This window comes from Nestor notabilis, unplaced genomic scaffold, assembly GCF_000696875.1.
Source record: "Nestor notabilis isolate BGI_N333 unplaced genomic scaffold, ASM69687v1 scaffold6843, whole genome shotgun sequence".
Taxonomy (NCBI): Eukaryota; Metazoa; Chordata; class Aves; order Psittaciformes; family Psittacidae; genus Nestor; species Nestor notabilis.
In genome coordinates, this window is record NW_009923233.1 from 10,544 (window position 1) to 32,112 (window position 21,569).

Here is a 21,569-nt window from a genome sequence, read left to right on the forward strand (position 1 = left end):
TGCTACTCACCCAGGGCTTTTGTGCTGCCTTCTATCAGGGCCAGACCTGTATTTCACTGCCTGTGAATGAATTTAGTACACTGTACTCATTTTCTTTGTAATTTAAACTTGACCAGAAATAAACTAAAGTCTAAGGTTAAACTGAAGTGTTCCAAGTGAGTAACTAAGACGGTTGTTAGACTTCGTGTATGAAGCCAGCCTTGACAGTAAATATGCAAGATGCTGTACCACAATTTTCTTTTTTGTCTTAAGTGTTTATTTTTAATGCATTTCAGGTATTTCTTTAAATCCAGAACAGTGGAACCAGCTGAAGGAACAGATTTCTGATATTGATGATGCAGTAAGAAAACTGTAAAGACAGAGCCATACAGAAACATTTATCACTTTAGTTGTTTTAAGCAGTCTTTTTACATTGGCTTTAGTTTTCTAAAACATTGTTTTCCAAGCTATTGTATATTTGGATTGCAAAACAATTTGTAAGATGAATACTTTTTTTATGTGCATTAAAAGTGTATTTTGAGTGAGGCTATTTGTGTATACTTTACTAAAAGGAAATGTGTTGCTTTCACCTCATGGTGTAAAATAAACAAATCAAGTAATATGTAAAGGATACTTGTTTATGGCCTTTTGATTGAAGGTATTTGCTGACAAGGCCACCCAATGCTTTAGACTTTATTTTAGTTTCAGATTAGTTAGCAGTTAATATGAATTTGTTTTCTGAGGACATTTCTTAAAATGTCTCCATTTAATCTTTTTCTTTTATTTCATACTCCTTGATATTGCCCTGACAGCTTTCTGCTTTAAGACTTGATACAAACAGTGAATACTTGGTAAAACACATTTTTGTAGATAATTTTCAATACAATATTTGCTAATTTACCCTATTTATTCAGATGTAAACAGTCCTGAGTATAGACTTTTTGCATTACTTGCATGAAGTGTTATGCTAAACAATAACACTTGAGGACAAGCCACATGCTGTTTCTTCTAATTTTTTCTCTACCTTGCTTGGCTTAGAAAATAAAATCAGACTTTTTTCTTGGAGCCTAGATTTTAGAACGTGATGCATAAACTTCTACGGTAATAGACATATACCTCAGAGTAAGATAGTATTAAAAAGCTCCGAATGTGGTTATTAGGTACCCTTTTCAAGCTTTGCATTAAATTCATTCTTGAACACAACTAACTAGTTACCTAGAGAAAAGAACAGTTAACCTGTATTTGTAGGGCTCTTGTTCATTTGAGAGTATTGCATAAACAATGATGCTTGAACTAGGCTGTAACACAGGTTAACAGTCAAACAGTATTAAAACTGCCTCAGCCAAAATGGTCTGGCTACCATAGAATCATAGAATGGTTTGGGTTGGAAGAGACCTTAAAGATCATGTAGTTCCAACCTCCCTACATGGTCAGGGACACCCTCCTCCGCTAGACCAGGTTGCTCTGTGCCCTGTCCAGCCTGGCTGTGAACACTGCCAGGGACAGAGCATTCACTCTGTCCACACTGCCTGCCTGAAGGACTTGGCTTGCTTTGTGTGGCTTAACATGTGCACAGCTGATTTATCTTTTGTACAGAAGATATTTGGCACTTACAGCGGAGCCCTGGTACATAGTGATCATGACTCTAGTGAACTTTGCTATCAACCATTGTACTGTTCTGATAAGAAGAGCTTCTGTCCAGTGGAAGCTCTGTTAGACCAGATGCTGCCCCAGTTGAAGGGCTTCTTGACAGCTGTCGCAAACAATGGGATGAAGAAGGGAGAATATGATGTTTGAGTAGAACTTGGAGAGATAAGGGGCACACCAGTACAGAAATTAATGCTGAAATATCAAAGTTAGCTGACATAGTACCTACAGTGAAGACACGTACATAAGCAGAATTGGAGGAGAGTTTATTTTCTGGCTTAATTCAGTTAATCGAAGGAGAAGATGAAACCACTTCATGAGAATTGACATTTCAAGATTACATAGTGAATGTACAACTTAATTGGTTTGGCTGCAATTTTCCTATTTGATGTTAAATTTAATGTAGTTTTCAAATTTTGTACCCAGGATTTAGTATTTGTTTGATTTTTGGAATATCTTAATATAATATTTTTTATATTACAGTCATGCATGGATGTGCATACACAGACTGTTCTTGTGCTGCAGTTTGTAATTCAATGCAGATATTTGTTGAGAGTGAGGAAGGGTGACTTCATAAAAGTAAATATATGTTATTAAATTTAAATACTGTGTTGGATACCTCCAGCTGCTTTTTAACTTACCCATTGTTGGCATATTATGTAGGAAATTAAGATCTGTTTTTGTAAAGCTCAGGAAATCTGAGGTTTTTAAGAACTACTTGAGGGTGAATAAAAGGGTGAAGAGGTGTTTTGTGGCAGCAAATGCATTTTTGGGCACAACGTTATTTTTTGAGTGACTCTTAAATGTAGGGATCTTTGGACCAAATGGAACAAATATGAAATATATGCTAAAATTCACAAATGAGTGAATGAAATAAATTGCTTCAGATCACTATCGATGTGTTCTAGGCATTTTATTATTTGCAGTATGTACATGTGGGTTTGGGTTTTTTTTCCTTTAAATTGGAAATTTTGCAACCAGGTTTCTGCAATTTTACCTCAAATTGACGTGAGTACTTCAAAGTGCATGATTATATTAGAGGGAATGTTGTCCTCACTTTGATTGCTGTGATAGCAGGTCATTGGATGCCAGCTGTATTCAGAGAACGTGATTGTGTTCAGGAAGGTGGAGAATTAAGTTCATTCATTTGAGGGGGAGTAAGTGAAAAGCTTTTAATGTAGTGATTGATAGTGATTTGTCACGAAATTGTCTAGGGCTATAGTTTTTCTAATTTGAGAAGAAAATTCAGATTTTCTTGAATAAAGACTATTTTCTTGCAGACAAAATGGTAGTTAGGGACATGCAGAGAAAGATGGTGCGTGTATGAAAAGGCTGTGTAATAAGAAACAAGAACACTGCTCCTTTTCCCATTAAGGTGACAAAAGAAAGATGTATTTGGTTCTTGATATTTATGCGGGGCATATTAGCAATATGTTTTACAAGTTAAATCTATTGTGGAGCATAGGAGGGAAAATTCATCACACTTAGAGCTGCCAAAGTACCATATGTGTGATATATCGAACTGTCATGTACAATGTTGCTCTTATGTAGAGATGTTCATATTGAAATTAAACAAATGCAGTACTAAGTTTGATATTTCTGTTACAGGAAATGATCCAGTTATGTACTTCTTATGTGATCTGTTAGCAAAAAAATGATTATTGTACTTCTGGTAACACACATGTCATTGTTAACCATGTGGAATGTTTCATGTTTTGCTCTGGTGGTACCTACTGCAGAGACCACCGGGAATTTGAGCCCTCCAACTGTAATTACCTTAATGTTCAAATAAAAAATAGTTAAATGGCATACATGTAATAACAACTTGAACACGTGGAAATAAATGAAGACTTCCGTTGACATAGTGTTATTATTAATAGAAATTTAGCTGCACTAAAACTTATTTTTTCTTAAATTGTTACAGAAACTGCTGTGTATTTCTTGAAACTGCTGTCATTTAGAAATTTGGAAACTTGTGTTGTCTCGTACTCAGTCTGTGTTAGTGGGCGGGGGATTGATTGTGTAGCCTGGAGGGATAGAAGTTTTTCACTATGATAGAACAAGTGTCATGTACATAGGGAAGAAGCAGATGTAAACACACTTTCAAACATCAAACAGAAGGGAAGTGCTTGATAAATCGCTACTGCTAAGAAAATGGCTGATTATCTTTTTCAGTGGAGTTTCTTTTTGATCTGACAATAAACGTAACTGTAGTTGAGATGGGGAAAAGCTTCTCACCTACTTATTTACTATCACTGGTCAGTTAGGTCAGCATAGACTTCTTTGGGAAGGGCATTTGTTTTTCACATACATGCTGTGACTGGTTGGTAGGGGAGCGGATTAACTGACTGTAGCCTTGAACCAAATGGATTTTTCTTCAAGTAGTATTGATTAGTTTAGCAATTCATAGCCACAGAAACAGAAATTTCTGTTGCTCACCGGGAAGAAATGGAGAGTCATCATGTCCTACTTAATCCTTGTTTACTGCTGTCCACTTACTGGTAGGATTCATCTTTGTAGCTCTGGTGACTGCACGGAAAAGCAATCTGATAGGCAGTATTTTTCCTGTTGTGAAGCAAGCCTGTGTGTTCCCTGCTCTCAACTTGATACTGTCATGTAAAAGTGTGAAGACACCTGCTGAAGAACTGAAATAAATGGCCCTTGGCTTAAGTGGTGCTTTGTCAGGGAAGCTCAAATTGTGCTGTCTTGTGAGCAGAAGGGACATGCCTTTAGTTATGGGGATAATGGAAAGGCTGGGAACTTGGTGACAGCTGTTCCCTCAGTATTGCACTTCATATAACAAAAATGCTGTGATTTTTTTTTTTTTTTTTAAGATCTGCTTAATTTGGTTTTCGTTATACTTTTTCACTTTCACTGGATCCATATACTCATCACAGATGGGATGGTGAATGAGGTAGGAACTGAGGTTGGGTTGAGGACTCAAGTTTTTGGAAGGAGGTGGGCTTTCAGTCCTAAAGGTGAATAGAGCTTTCTGTGAAAACTGCGAAAGTTGGTGGAATGAACAGACTGTTCTTGCAAATCTCTAGGTGTATTTGATAAGGCTAAGTAAGAAATACAGTTTATGCCTCATTGGCCACCATGCCTAGTAGTCTTCTGTTATCAATTCACTTGAGCAGAAGTTAATGAGATAAAAACTTCTGAAGTAAAGAAATGGTAAGATTCTTACATAACGCTGTTAGTTGTGTGTTATCTAAAGATCTGCTTCGCACCTGAAGAGTTTAAATAATTTATGCCTTTGCTAATGGGCTGAAGTGTCAGAATAATTTTTACACTGTTGAAAATAAAGCCCATTACATTTTGGGACTAGAAAGACCTGAAAGTTGTGCTGTTTGCTTAAGTATCAACACACAGTGTATCTGAGGGAGAAGCGAATGACACTGTGTATGGACAGCAAACTTGAGACTGATGTGACCACAACAATTAACTACTTGAAATTTGAAGTTAGGTCATATGTAGCAAAAAAACTTTGGTGTGCGTTTGTGGTGTTGATTTTTATGTAATCTTTGAAGCTTTTTGCCAGCTATCTCAACATGAAGTGGCTCTGCAGGGCTTTGCTGTTTCCCCTGCTTTTCATCTGCCATCGCTTATTGAGATCTGCAGCTGCCTTTGCATTTCCTCTACTATTTGTATTCTGACTGGAAATATCCTTCCATTTCTTTGAACACAAGAATCTCTAGCTGCACTCATGTTGTTACAATATGAGGAATATCTTAACAACAGGATCCTGATGATAGTTGGCAGATAAGGTTACTGTTGCTAACACTGGCTAATTAATGGCATGTGTCTTTATTTTGGGTTTTTTTTCACCATTGTGATAAAGTATACTTAAAATAGTTGGATTACTCTGGTCAACATGATACTTCCGAAAGGAAATTATTGTCCTCATACTAGCTTGGATTATTGTCTCCAGTGAAAATATTGGTGAAATGCTTTTTCCCCTGAAGTGATTATTGACAACTTGGAAAATAGCCACAGTGAGACTATTCTTGGGTTAAAATGAATAGAGTTTTCACCTGGATTTCTGCTTGCCATAAAAAGTGGTATTTGTAGTTGCAATCATTTGGTTAATGGAAAGAAAACACAGTTGCTTGGGTAGCCTGAATAGTTCCTACAGTGCCACATAGGACATGAATAGCATTTATGATGAAATAATAAGTGCTTGTGTCTATTCAAAGAAAAGTTTGGACAACATTAATTTGAAGTATGCTTGCCCCTACGTATACACTATTTTTTCACCACCCATCCTTTTCTTTTCTAGAGAGATTTTTTCAGTATATGTTGTTGTCGTGTTTCAGTAGTGGGAGAACTAGTTGCCCTAATTTGCTCTTGAGTCACTCCTCTGAGTCTGTGTAGGGACAGTGCGTATCTTTTCCCTGTTTCCATTCATCATCTGTTATGCTACTATTCTATAGTAATGTGCCTTTCATCCCTCAAAACATTTTGTAGTAATCTGTGAAAAATGTTTGCGGCTTACTTGCTAAAATGTTTGGGAACAAACATTGTGGGTTTTGGGAAAAGGTTTTTGTAAATAAGTTATCTAGACATTTTCCTGACACCTCCTATAAATTTGTTCATGTCTTGGTGTTTTAATTTTATGGTAGTTTTGCAGGAAATTTATATTTTTTTTTTTCTGTGATCATTAAGGAGTTTTGCCACTCCTTTTTTAACATGGTCCAGTTGCAGCTTTTGAAAATGAACTTGCAAAGGTCATGCTTGGGTGCATTTCTTACTAGATTTTGTTAGATTCCTAGATTGTTATCTGGCTGAGTCTGTTTGCTCTGTAGTCCGAATGGCTTGGAAAGAAAGACATGTCTGTTAAGACTACAGAGTTGCAAGCTTGCAATGTGCCATGTGAAAAGTTGAAGAGAAGGAAATGTACAGCTAAAGAAGTGAGTTATTTTGTGAACTTTTTCAGGACATGTTCTAGAAACAGTATTTTTCTCATTTTGAAGGCAAAAGCTAAACTCCAGACTGTTAAAAAACACTAAAATTTGGAGCTGCTTCTGTTCAAACACCAGATTTATCAGATATGTCCTTTTTTATGCAATTTTTTAGAAAAAGTTATAGCAATGATTATTTTCCAAAGAAATCTGCCTAGATAAACACTGTTTGGCACCACAGAACTTTTAAAGCTAATTGAACCTATACCAATATACAGTTTTTAAGTGGTTGATTTGTGGTTTTGGTATTTCGAAGCATTCATGTTAACTGAATAAGTAAATTTGTGTGAAGCTTTGTGAGAACTTCAGAGCCTTCCACAGAGGGAGGTCGCATCCTTGGGTGAAGGAAGAGACCTGTTGACTTCTTGTGTGGCAGTTCTTGGACAAAGAGGCTTCTGTGTGCTTTGGGAAATGAGTTTGTTCTGCTTTAGGTCAGTATTGCCTCAATAGTTTGGCATCAGCAGTCTGCCATGTTATTGAAGAGTGTCATGGTTCAAGCCCAGCCGGCAACTCAGAACCACGCAGTCGCTCGCTCACTCCCCCCTCCCGTCCTTCCTCCCCCCTCTCCCCGAGGGATGGGGAGGAGAATTGGAGGAATGTAATTCCCACGGGTTGAGATAACAGCACTCCAGTAACTAAGGTATAATACAAACCACTACTGCTACCAGTAATAACGATAAGAGGAGTAACAAGGGGAGAGGACACAACCGCTCACCACCCGCCGACCGATACCCAGCCCGACCCGAGCAGCGATCTGGGCCTTCCGGGTAACTCCCCCCAGTTTACATACTGGGCATGACGTGCTGTGGTATGGAATACCCCTTTGGCCAGTTTGGGTCAGGGGTCCTGTCTCTGCTTTCTCCTGGCTTCCCCTCCTCTCTGGCAAAGCATGAGACTGAGAAAGTCCTTGGTCAGAGTAAACATTACTTAGCAGCAACTAAAAACATCGGTGTTACCAGTGTTGTTCCCAGGCCGAAAGTCAAAAACACAGCACTGCACCAGCTACTGAGAAGGAGAAAAAATGACTGCTGTAGCTGAACCCAGGACAAAGAGCATGACTGACTTTAGCATTCTTGGTATCTTCTACTGAAGTCGGATAGATACTTAGGTTTATTAATTAAACATTCTATTTTGTGTGGTTTTGTCTCCAAGAAGCTTGAGATCAGCACATAGTCAAGAAATTTATAAATCTGAAATTGGCATATAGCTTAGCTAATTTGCAATTCTGTTTTGCATCTGGTTACATTTCTGTTTCAGTCATTGCTAATGCACTTCCATAGGTGTCATCGATGGGTGCAGTGCTTAGGAGGTGAGCCCTGGTGCAAGGTAACATAATACTGTCCTGTTACCAAGCAGATTTTTTCATTACGGATCTTTTGAATGCAACATGTATGGAAGGTGTGAAGTGGAATAAAATAACTCATACCACTGCTTTTCACATTAAAAGTATATGTGATCTGAATTGAAACCCTTCCTATAAAACAGTTTGACAATCTGTTGGTAAATCTTCAACAGTGTACATTTTTTTTCCCTGTGTAAATCGTAATGATTACTTTTTAGTAAGTATTACATTTTCTGCTACAAATATTCAGACAAACCTCTTATGTAAAGAGCTGACAACAGTACTTCAGTAATGAGTATAGGTTAGTGCAGTGTATGTGTGCACTGGTGAGTTTATGAGTGGTACTGTGACGGATGCCCCCATGGATGAGCGAGCAGCACTTTGGTTCTGCCATCACCGGCAAGCAGGCCTGACCTATACCAGCCCTGTTTTGTAGTCCATGAGAACCACGCAAGGCCGCATCTTCTCAGGGACCAAGGAGTCCAGGACACATCAGGAGGCAGCAGCACAAACACCAAGCAAGGTTTGACTACAAGTCCATCGCTTCATGCTATAAATACCTGTAGCCTCCCCAGGCACATGGAACAGTCCTGTACAGGAGCATGCCAGATAGTGGAGATGTCTCTCAAAGTTGCTTATGGAGACACAGACCCTTCAGCCAGCACCTACAGCAAAGTAAGTGGCATTTTGCTTACATTCAGTATATTGTATGCTAGTGATATGTCTGTATATCCAGCTATACCTTAATCATTAGAAATGTACTAAGTAGCAGAACATTTCACCACTGCCTTTATTATTTTTTAAACCATCCTTTAAATAATTGTCAAATCACTGTTAAATTACAATTCAGTAATTGCTTAACCACCATTCCCATTCAATCATTTGATCATTTAATCATTAATAAACCCCTTTTATAGCAAAGTCATGGCAATGACTTCTCTTAATAAATCACCTGCAACAGGTACTAAGTGCTCAATCTTTCTTGGATGTTGTAGAGTAGGAAGGTTGTTGCAAGTATTTGTTGTAGAACTACTGAAAATCTGCATGTTTGTGGCCTATAACAACACTGTGTTGTTGGGTTGGAATCCTTCATTCTCAAACTGTTTCTAAATCTCAAAGATATTTTCTTGGTCTTTTAAAGGTCAACCTCCTCCATGTTTTATGGAGGACTATGTTGTGAGAAGAGTAAAGTCAGCTCAGAGATAATATTGGGTTATGACAGCAAGTAGTTGGAATAAAGCTTGTTTAAGTGCTCTGTACTGCTACTACTGCCAGTAGTGCCGAGGCACTTGGCAGCACTTAGAAATGAAACGAGTGTCCCTGCTGCTTCTTGTCACATGAACCTTCAGTCAATACTTTGACTTTGGTGGAATAGGTATTTGAGTAATTGTTTTCAAAGAAATGAGAGTTGAAATTAAAACGTTGTTTTAAGTAACACCCTCTTACTGTGTTAATGGTGGGACTGGGAATATTAGAAAACAGTTGTCTTCAGCCCTCAGGAAAAACATTCCAGTGTCAATTCCATTTGATGGCTTAATTGGCCAGTGTTTTGGAGATGTATTTTAGGCTTGCTATGACTACTTTGAGCAACATATTAAAACAAGATAATGTTCATTGTTCAAGATGTTTAGAATAATATGTGTTTTGTACTGCTAAGAATTTAGGTTTACCCTATAGGAGCATCGCCAGAGCAGTGAGATGAGAAGCAGCACAGACCACATGGGCCACATAGTGCCTCTGTTGTTTCAGGATTTCACTGTTTCAGACAACACTGAGCAACTGTAAAATATAGGAAAACTTGCAAAATTTGCAAAGATGAATTACTGCATGTGGGCTTCCTGGCTAGTCCTCTCATGCTGTGGGCTCTGCTCATATCTCTTCTGGTACTGAAATACACTATTTTTTGTGACATGAAGTGTGAATTCAGTCCTTACTATGGGCAGGTTTTCCTGAATGATCTGGCTATGGTCCTACCTTTTGTAATGTCCCTAAAGTATCTTTCACTCCTGTCAGCTTCTCTGTGCCAGTGGGCATACCTCTTAGGATGTACTTGGGTCACTTTATGAGATCTTGCTGTCTGCTTTGTTACCTGTTACCACCAGCACTTGTTGACATCTTGAAAAAGGAGAACAGCTTTCCTTCACCTAGGTCTGCTCTGAAGTGAAGCATGGCACTGTTTAATACAGCAAAAGGCTCTTTGAACTCTTCTTGGTGGAAAAAAATAATGCAGGAACAGCTGTATGAAGTGTATGTCTAGGCCAATAACTTGTTTCCACGTGAATATGTGCCTGTTGTCACTAGAAAGTGCCACGACTCATTTTCCAGCTTGAGAGAGGATGACTTGCTCATCAATCTATTACCTGATTTAGTCCTACATCAGGTACGATGCAGGATCAGCCTCTGCTCTTCTGTCACCACAGGCTCTCTTAATAACCAACATTTGGAGAAAATTTCAGACCAGCTTTGCACAGCTCTGAAGACAGGAAACCATCTCACAGTTTATCATGTGAATATATACAAAGCATTCCAGTCTCATCTTCAAGGGCTTGGTGTTTAAGTTATCCAGAAAAATTTAAATGTGCTGCATAAGCAAGGGGTCTGTTCTTGCTTTTTAGCATAGTGGGAGGCAAATGCAGTGTGGGAGGGATGTATGGACAGTGACAGTAATTTGTTGGAGATGTACCTCTCTAGATTTTTCCAGTTTTCTGGCACTTAAAGTAAGCAGAACTGCAGTCTGGAGGCAGAAAGGGAACCACACAAATGTAGGACTTCTTACAAAGAGGTTTACCTTTGTATAGCTTTATTTGATTTGTAGCTGATAGGTCTCTCAACAGAAAGCTCACTGTCCAGGTAAGACAGTACAAGACATTGTTAATCTTTGCCCCAGGCAGGTTTCAGGCTCATCTTTGGGGCTTTTCAAGGTCTGGCTGCTTCTTCTGGGTGTGTTCCCTTTATACATGGCCCCCTTCAGACACTTCAACCCAGCAAGTCTCCCCCTTGAAAGAGCAGGATCAGCAATGCTCTAATGCAGAGCCAGCCAGCAGCTATGTGCTTTGAGGGCCTGTTAGCTGACAGTAAGGAGGCATTGGGGTAGGGCCAGTATTCACTGAGCCTCACTCCAGCTCATCAAATATGACCATTTCCAAGCACCTGATATCTGGGAAAGTCTGGACTCTTCTTCAGTTTTCTTCGGCTCCAGTTGGCTGCAGTCTTGACCCCATCAGCTTTTAATCATCTGTCTTATAATTTCTTTTATCCAGTGGTAATTTTCCTAGGGGAAACAAAAGGGGAATAATATTTCCTTCCTGTGCTTTCTCTCCCCTCATATTTTTAAATTATGATCTCTGCAGAACTAGGATGCATTTTCTTTGTTTGAACAGTGCACAACTGGGAGAGACATAACACTTCCAAGTGGAGCCTGTTGACTCCAAAGGGTAAGAAATGTTGCTGGACACACACAGCCCTGCATAGACGTGTATAAGTGCAGCCTGCCACTAGATGTCAGCATTATTTTAAATATTGACAACTGAGACACCCATTGGCCATTCCTACTTAAAATGTGCTGATGCGATGCTGATTTTTGACAACACGAAACTTGGTAACTAGTACCAAGAGGCTGCAGGTTCTTACATTTGTGAATGCTCAGTGAAACCCATGTTGCTAGCCACACACCAGAGTGAATTTTTCCTAATAATTTCCTACATTTTCGACCTTGTGAAAACAAGCTAACAAAGTGAGATTTAATAACAAGACCTTTGAAGTTCAGTTGTGCTTGCATTCATGGTGAAGTTCCCTGCCAGCAAAAGTGCTTTTGCATCATGGAAACCTCCCCTAGCAAAGCTGAAGAGCTTTTGTATGCAGATGAGGGTTGCATCTAGGGGGGAAGTGGGCTAAACCAATTTAGTGGCTTTCTGATGCAGAAAAGATACAGTCCCATTCCTCTCTCCATTGCACTTCAAGTAGCTAATCTGGCAGAAAAATAACCTATCAGGAACAGCAAGTAAGTTTCTTTTGAGGGGAAGACGACCCCTCTCCCATCAGATGAGTGCCTGTGTCAGTACCAAGGGTATGGCCATGCAGCTGAGAGCAGGAGTAATGAAAGGCAGAGGGGCAACTCTTTTTGATAAATGCAAGTCACTATTTTTTTCCTAATTTCTGTTTGCTCTTTTTGCCCAGGGGTCAGAATAGCTGCCTGTGTTGTACAAACCTTGATTTCCATCACCTTTTGCTCCTTTTGCTTTTCATGGCTATTCCTTCCTGTTTCTGTCTTATTGAAGAGGCTGGGTAGAGCTCTGTAAGTATCTTCTGCAGTCCTCTACTCTGTGCCAGTTTTCTTGTCCTCAGGAGGGGACTAATCCATTGTTTCACTAATCCATCTCTTCCCATTCACATCATTCTTAAACGTTTCCTTTTTCTGTATTTCCCACAGTAAGAGATTTGTAGCAGTGCAATTAACTCTTTCTGTATTTGTAGCACTGTATAATTTCTTCATTGTGTTCTATCATACAGTCACTGTGTTGGCAGATCTCTTTATCCATCTTGACATTAGGAGTTTGAGAGGACTTAAGATTTGGCTGGAACAAATGGCAGAGAGCCTGCAACTGTGAATCCATTAGGACAAGGGCTGTCTGGCAAAGAACCGAATACAATATCAGTGCTTAACAACTAATAAAGAATAACATGATAATATCTCATCTCAGGCTCTGCTTCATGTCAGCATTGAAACTACCTCTGCTGACTTTCAAAGATATATGAACTCCCATTCTCTTCCTTTTTTGGTATATTGTTTTGGTTCCCATGCTGCATAGTTACTACATAGTTTATCATTCCAAGTGGTTTATAACATTTTGGATTTTATGTGGGCTTATGAATGCTTCTGCTAGGCAGATCTTTTGCTGAACTCCTATTTTATCTATTACCATTATTCACTTGGGATAAAGCCCACTTGAGTTTCTGGCGGAAGGAAAGAAGCTAGCCCCTGTGGCTCATGAATCCCTTTGTCTCAAATGTAGCCAAGATGAAGAGGTTTTGAGTTGTGATTGAATTCTATACTCCCTGAAGCCCTTGTATGTTTTGCAAAATTGTTATGTTTGGTAGAATCTAGTAAATACCAGACGTATACTTTATTCTGAGTTGGGAATTTCATATCCTTCAGAAACAAAATACTTTATTCCCCACATGTTTTGACTATATTATATTGGCGCTATTCATGTCAATCCACTTAGAATTGTGTCAGCATTCTCATTATAAGCTGTTTTTCAGAGGTTATAACTTGGACATTAAAATTTGCTTCCACTTAGAAGCTTGGTCCCAGCCCGGAAGTAAGTAAAAAAAAAAAAAAAAAATTACAGATTTTTACACATAATTTATGTTGTTGTTTTGGGAGGGCAAGGGGGAAACAAAAAATTAGCACTGAAAAATGGTGAAGTGCACAATGTAATTTGTTCTACTTTGACCAATTAAATGTTGGAAAAATTCAGAATTTGTCGATCTTGTTAAGATGTAATAAATTGCAATATCTTTTTTAGTTGTATAGATTTTCAAATGAAAAGTGGAGATAAGTAGGTCTGAGTATGTATGACAAGATGCATCTTATTCCTACTCCTGTGGGTCTGCAGGTAGAATCCCTTCAGCATTTTTCAAAAGCTGTGAGGATTTGACACATTGAGAATCCCCATCCCTACTCTGAACTTTAAATCCCATCAATTCAAAAAGGCCTCAGCCACTCAATTTATTACACCTCTTAAGTGCCCCAGAAGTTACAATGCATGTACCTGTTCCTGGGGTGCAGGAAGGCATTATATAAAACCAAGGCATGCTGGAACTAAGCAACCCCCTATTGTGTGGTAGGTGCATGTGGACCAGCTGCTGGGGGGAAGCAGATGGACAGAAGGGAGATGGGGTGCCCAAGGTGGGGCATCTCTCTGGGTGTATTGTAGCCAGGAGATACTGTTAGTAGGGCTTCAAAGTGAAGTGCCTCTGTTTTGTTAGTGGTAACTTGTTTACTGAAGTTCAAGTGATTTCTTGGGGCTTATGGGATCGAAGACAGGGGAAAAAGAGCAAAAGGATTGTTTTGTTGTTTGCATTTTTAGAAAAGCTCTGCAACAGTCCACCTAAATCAATATATCTCTCACCATGTATGCTTACAGAAAGCTTCAGGAAAAAGTCTGGTTATAAAACACAGTGAGAAAGCCAGGGGAATATTTCCTCTGATAGGAGTGAGTGGGAGCGTACATTTCTTTAATACATCTACTGCTAAAGTTGTTTTTGGTTTTTGTTTTTGGGGTTTTTTTGCCATGAAAGGGGAATTTTTAGGAAAAATTTAGGAAAGGAGCAAACTTTAACTACTTACTAAGTTATGCAGGATTATGCCAAAGATGCATTTCAACAAGAAACTACTCTGTGTAGCTGAGAGTTTCAGCAGTGGTAATTGCTGAGGATAACTGGGCAAAAACTTTTACTGACCAACAGAGACTTACCTTGTTACAGTGAAATGCAAAAAAATAAAGCAGGGTCTCCTCACATTTAAAACACAATGATTGTAGAGTGTTTTATGCTCTCTAGCTTGTATAGAATTTAGGGAGATAAAGGGAGATCTCGCAGCCAGTGTGAGGTCTCAAACAATATGGGGTCTTCTTTCCAGTTTTCTAAACATAAGGAAGTGCAAAAAAGTATATTCTAAAATCGCTAATCTGAAAAATGCAGAAAAGAAAAGAAAAAAGATTAAGTTAAGCCTCATCCTGAAGGAAAATCAACGCCTGTGAAACAAAATGTTGCAGGTTCAGGAATGAGAGTAATAGTGGATGAAGCTGGAAAAATCATTGTGGAAACACGCCTGTCTTTCCCCCACATGGAGTTCTGGAATTGATATACACACTTGGGTAATTTGTTATGCAAGGGAGTTGCTTTGGATTGAAGCAAGATCTGGGATTAACTGGTAAATACCTCATGAGCGCCCCAGTCCAGTAAATACACTGGCAAATAACTCTGTACAGGAGGATCAGTCACTTGAGTTTTTAGGGTGTCCATGAGAAGAGGTGAGGAACTGAGATCGGAGGGAAGATCAGTTATGTGGCTTTGTTCCTTATGACAAGAGGCTTTGTTGGTGGTAACAAATGGTCAAGGGAAGTGATCCTTCCCCTTTGTTTGGCATTGGTGAAGCTCAGCTGGAGTGCTGGGCCTCTGCTGGGGCCCCAGGATGAGAGAGATGGGTTTACTGATGTGGGTCCGGTGAAGGGCCACAGAGATGATGCAGGGTCTGGAGCATCTGTCCAGGAGCAGCTGAGAGAGCTGGATCTTCTGAGCCTGGAGGAGGCAAGGCTTGAGATGGGATTATCAATGCATATGATCCCTGATGAAGGGGACTTAAGAAGACGGAGCCAGACTCCTCTTAGAAAAAGGATAAGAGGCAGTGAGCACAAACTTGAAATACTGGAAATTTTGTTTAAATATACAGAACCTTTTTTATCAATAATACTGGTGATTCAACAGAACCTGGAATAGGTTCTCCAGAGAGTTGCTGGAGTCATCATCCTTGCAGATATTCAAAACCCAGCTGGGCATGATGCTGGTTAACCTCCTCCATTTGTCCCCTTTCAGAAGGGGGATTGGACTAGGTGATCTGCAGAAGTCCCTTCCAACCACATCCTTTCTGTGAAAAGTTTACTCGTTGAGAAGTAGGTTGCAGAGCTGGGGCCATACAAACCCCTTATGAAAGATTTAACAAATATAAATTTCTACTAAATGTTTAGTTTACAGCAACATTTTTTTGAATTATGAAAGCAAAACAGCCTGACTCTTACCATCACAGCAACAAAGGGAGTGAAAACCAGGCTCAGAAACCACGGAGAGTCATGGATCCTTTGTGTCATGGTGTCTGTAGATTTGCACATTTGGCCTTGAAATTAAATATTCAAAGTGAAGGCTGTTACACCAGACTTAACAGGGCAGTTTTGCTGGTTACAGATAGCTTTTTCTTTAGAAATGCATTTCAAAGAGGTTAGTACAAACAGAGGGGTTTGCAAGTTTGAAAACAAATCCATAACAAGTTTATTCTAGAATAAAATTTGATCATAAACATATGACATTGAGACTTGAAATCCTTGTCTGGGGAATCAGATATCCTGACCCTGTTCTAGTTCATGAAAATGTCAGCTTTGATGCAGACCTGGCTTCATTCACAAGTGAAGGTTAGGATGAGCTGAGGCTGATCTTAAGCTGATCCACTGGGCAACAGACTGAGCTTTTAATGGGGGTAAAGAGCTGGCTGGTAATGAGGAGAAGAAAAAACTGGTGAGAGAAGCATAGTGCCTTCTGATTAAAAAGATGGAGAGCATGGAAGTCTGGATTTCAGTGCAGAGAACTTTGGGATATGAGCCTTGACTGATGACTGAGTTGAAGAGGAAGGATGTCTTAAGGGGAGAGATAAGTAAGGCGCAGCTGCAGGGAGGATTGGAGACGGAGATGAAAATGCACTTAAGTGCAGTCTCTTAGGCTTTGATTTTGCAAAGTGGTCTCTTCAGGCAGACCCTTACACCCACACAGAGCCCTGTTGAGGATAATGGGAGTTTGTGCAGGCTCATGTGCATCAGCTTGCAAGAAAGGGGCCCTGAGTCCTTGGGAGGAGTTTACGCTGAGTGCAGGTAACACAAGAAATAGTTGGAAATGGCACATTTCAGCAGTTCTTGAATTCAAGCCAGGCACTGGGAGGGAGAGCTGGCCCTATGGAGCATCCAGGAAGATAGAGTTGCATTGATGTTGTTGTGCTGCCAGTGCTTCTGTTGTAACACCCAGTGAAGTTTATATTTTATATCATCCCCCCTTGCCCCAAATATCTTTCAGGCTGAAATTTTGGAGATGAACATTTAGGATGGGAGCCTGATGTCTTCTGAAATGTGAGTGCAATTCATTTAGACTCCCAGCTTTGCAGGGAATCTGAAAGGGGAAAAGTGTCAGCTGGTTTCTCATTTGCTTTTCAAAATAGTATTTTACATTACAAAAGCTGGGCAATGTGGAGAATGTTGTTAAGGTTTTTCATTAAGCTGGTTTGTGATTACAGCTTTCACAGAGTTTTTATGGAAGATGCTTTTACCTGTTTTAACTAAAATCCATCTTGTCTGTGCCTAAAAGTATAAAAATCCTTTCAGTAATGGTACGTTTAGTGCAAGCTGAGGGAGGTGATTCTCTCCTACTCTGCTGTCATGAGACCCCCCTGCAGTCCCACGTTCACCTCTGGGGTCCGCAGCACAAGAGGGATGTGGAGCTGTTGGAGTCAGTCCAGAGGAGGCCACGGAGATGCTGCGAGGGCTGGAGCAGCTCTGCTCTGGAGCCAGGCTGAGAGAGCTGGGCTGGGGCAGCCTGGAGGAGAGAAGGCTCCTGAAAGGGACACCTTAGAGCAGCTTCCTATTTCCTATTTGCCAAAAGCCAGGAACTTTACTAGTTTAATTCAAAGGCAGATGCTCTTGGACATCTAGATCAGTCCATGGTGTTGCTGCAGCTACGTGAGGCCACAGCAAAGACTCGGGCTCCCGAGTCTGGGAGGAGATAGCTGGGAGGTTTACAATTAAATTTAGGAAATCGAGAAGGTGGTAGATAAATGAAGTGGAGGATTCCTGTTCTCACAAGTCCTACAACAGAAGAACTAGGTGGCACTGGATGTAGCCTGTGGAGAGAGTTTTAAGACAGGAAAAGGAAAGCGCTTCAGGAGCCTGCTGCCACAGGGGGTGGTGGAGGCAGGTCCAAAACGATCTGAAAAGGGCACATGCATAAAGGGAATCTGAAAAAACCCAAGGAGGAATGTGGTCACTAACATCCCCGGTTCTGGAGCAGGAGCAGGGTGTGCGAGGCCATGGAACCCCATGGAACCCGTCACCAGGGGCAACGGGAGACAACTGCCCCAAGGAACACAAGCTACCGGTGGAGGAGGCAACAGCAGCTCCTCTGGTGGTTCTTGTCTTGGTGCCGGTGCCCACTGTGGACACACGAGCGTGGAACGAGGTGGGTGGCGATCGTGTTCTTCGGGTGCTTTAGGAGTTACCAAGAACACCTCAAGTGACTTCACCAGAGTTGCTGCTTTGGACTCAGTGTGCGAGTTCTGCTGGCTGAGCCAGCAGCCGAGTGCTCCGGCTGCCTGAAATCCTCTGATCTCCCCTCATTTCTTGTAGCGAGAACAAGGGCCTGTAGGGATGGGACAAGGGGGAATGGCTTTAAACTGGCAGAGAGGGGCTTTAAGGTCCCTTCCAACACAAACCATTCCGGGGTTCTGTGAGTCTATGAACACGTAACCAGTGGAGCAGGCATTTCCGTTCCTGGTTCTCATTCATGAGCTGGATCTTCTGCAGCAGTGTCAGGCTGCCTCCCTGCTGATTAGCCTGACCAGTCATTGGATTAGATGGCACAGCTTGAGGCTATTTCCTCTTGTCCTATCACTTGTTACTTGGGAGAAGAGACCAGCCACCCCCTTGCTCCATCCTCCTTTCAGGTAGTTGTAGAGAGCGATAAAGGCTCCCCTGAGCCTTCTCTTCTCCAGACTAAACACCCCCAATGCCCTCAGCTATTCCTCATCACACTTGTGCTCCAGACCCTTCACCAGCTGCACTGCTGCTATTCTGATAGCTGGCAGGTCAGATCTATGCAGTAACAGAACTGAACTGCCAGGTTTCCTTTTGAATGGCTGTGAAAGCAAACAAACTTGCAGGACAGTGGATAGCACTAGAAATGCGGCTCATTGCATTAGGTTCTGGTTTTGTAAGATGTAGATATATGGCTGGCAAAGGTGATGAAAAGCTGTCCAAATGCAATTCTGTTTTGGTCAGTGTGATTGCAACAGGGATTAATTTGGCCCTGGGTATCTTTTCTTAGCTTATTGAAATGTAATTCTAAAATATTTTCTTTCAGCTTTTAATAATATTTTCCTTATTTTTGGAATATCTGCAACTTAAGCAACATATGACTGATTGCATATAAACCTGCTGTAGCTACAGAGCAACGTCTTAGTTTGTTCTTAAACAAATATTACAAAGCAAGCATCAAAATCTATCTTAAACACATAGATGGTGTAATGTTTAGATGTGTATTTGGCTTTCTGTGGCTTTGCTTAAAGCCAGTTTCAGGTTAAATCTCTTTTCATTTGTCTGAGTGTCTGACTGTTCTCAGTCTGCTTCCTGTGCATAGATGATCCTCAGATCCTGTGGCATATGATCACTGCTAATCTGTGTGATCTTCTTAAATGTTTTCTCAACAAGTTTATTAGCTGTGCAATAATCTGATCCATGTGGATCTTTTGTGTCCGTTTTTAATACTGAGTATAGAGCAATTACTTCCTCTGTTCAGTTACACAGGGGACCTAACCACTACAGTAAAAAGCAGCAATTAAACGTTCTGTCTCTAACCTGTTATGACTTTTATGGTGCAGCTTGTAATCCTACAGACTACATTTACATTGCTGTTAGTGCAATTTACTGACATAGCCAGGAAAACAAAGAAGGAAGAAATATTTTCTGGTGAAGGAAAGGAAGGATGTTTTTTGGTGTATAATGGGTGGGAAATTGCCATAGCCTCTTGAGGCAACTTCGTGTATTCTATGTTTTCACATGTATCATAAAAATCCCCATATGTCTGTGTCCTGTAGGGCAGGGCCTAAACCCCTCTGCTTTTGGAAGAAGGAAAGGTCAGGGAGGGGGCAGACCTCAGGGCACAAGCAGCGTTCACCCGCTGCTCACCCCAAATGTGGCAAGTGCTATGGGATCTCTTGTGTGAAACTGGGAGGGTCACAAGTCTCTTCCATTTTAAGTATGACTTGTAAGTATGACTTCCACTGTCCTTAAAATCTGTGGGACAAGGGTGCTGTCTGACTTGGTGGTTTACAGTCAGTGTTAATTGGCATCAAGCCTTTCTGTGAGGCAATGATGGAGGGGTTATAAGAAGGAAAAAGGGCAGCTTTCCTGCAGAACGAAAACTAAGTGTGCTCAGGATAGGAGACCTGTTGCAAGGGTATGTAGTCAGTTGTTGGTGCTTTGTATCAAAGCATGACAGAAAATCATAATTCTGAAGGATGCAAACCAATGAGTAAGGGATAGTGGGTAGGAGGCAGCTTTCCATGAAGTAAGGTGTCCTGTATTGCCACCATCAGAGAGATGTTTGAAGCGGCTGGTGTTTGGCACAAGACATTGAATTAGAGGTCAAGAGGCTGATACAGGCTGGGAATTTCCTGGCATCAAAAAATGACACTAACTGCAAGTCTGTCCAGGCTGAAAGGAAGGCAAAGAATGATTATATGGTTAGAAGGAAGTAATTTATTTTGCATGATTTCTGATTCAAGAATAAGAGATTGCATTATTAAAAGTGATAAGGAGGCTTTGTGACATCTGTAGAAATTATCAATCTTTTTGCAGACCCAGTGGCACAGTCTATTCTCCTTTTCTAGATTTATGTGATGCTGAACATACAGTATGTGACCTTCCATCAGAATATCAATAGCATAAGCATGACAGAGTACAAATGAGGCTGCCTATAGGGGAAATAGACTTTAAAAAATCTTTCTTCCAAGATACAGGCAACATCTCTTTTTGTTCTATTCAGCTCTTCTAACAACTGTTCTCCCTCTTTTCCACTGGAAGTACAGTTTGCAAGCATCTGTCACTTTTAAGATTGCTGGGTAACAGAACCACTTTTTTTAATACAGAAAGTTACTATTCCCAAATGATGGACTTGAAGGTAAGGGGAAAAGACAAAGAATTTAGTCTAAATGATAGTATCTTCATTCCCTTTTAATAAAGCAAATGATTTTCTCTTCCCTGGAATCAGTCAAACTGAAGGTAAAACCTCTTCTTCCAGCACCATTTTATTTGTATTACTACATTTCTTAATTAGTTAATGTTGGCCATCAGTCTTCAAGTGCAAAGAGCCAAACACTGAAGAGTATTAAATGGCAAAACTACTGTTGACTTCAATCTTATTGACTGTGTCAGGCCTGGGTATCTTACTGGCAAGATACCCAGGGGTAGTGACATCTGCCCTTCATGACACAACTGAAAATGTAAGCACTAAGCTATGCTTGGTGTGTGTCAGTGCATACTTTTGAGGGAGCACAAGGAGAATTTAATTCTCTGTCTATAAATAAATTGAATAGGTATAAAGTGCATTACATAAACTGAGTAATATCCTCGTTCCTTTTTTTGACTGGTAAAATGCATCTGCTGCAAACAGCTTACTCTGGCTCTTCATCTCACGTCTGTTCTAAGGAGCTTTGCTGGCTGCTTTTCTTCACTTCTCTTTCTCATGCATTCAGCAAACTGCATTTCTGTGCATGCTCTGTGTAGCTCTGTGTCTCCTTTCTTCTGGCAAATGATTTTCCCTTATCATCAGGTTCCTTCCTGCCCTTGCCTATTCTCACTGTCACTTGCGCTATCTTCAGTTTGTATCTTGATCTCTCATTCTTTCCATTTCCTAGCTCACTGCATCTGGTATGATACATTCTCACTAATCTTCTTCACCTCTTCTGTGTTCTCTGACCTTGTCTTTGCCTGTTTGGGAGTGCTAGTTCCCAAAGCATAGCGCCTGCAGTTGCAGGATCGATAGTGGGCTCCCATGCCACCATGTCACCATGGGTAACCCAGAAATCCTGTGCACAGACAGGAAAA

General features: G+C 40.5%; 1 protein-coding gene across 1 annotated transcript in view; it reads left to right on the forward strand.

The window, feature by feature from the left end:
* Positions 1 to 608, forward strand: part of SUB1 (SUB1 homolog (S. cerevisiae)) — a 9,544-nt gene extending 8,936 nt beyond the window's left edge. Inside the window, exon 4 of the mRNA XM_010012040.1 lies at positions 276 to 608. Coding sequence (XP_010010342.1) covers positions 276 to 355 — 80 coding nt within the window. The 3' untranslated portion in view covers positions 356 to 608. The remainder of the gene's footprint in view (positions 1 to 275) is intronic.
* Positions 609 to 21,569: the final 20,961 nt, after the last annotated feature.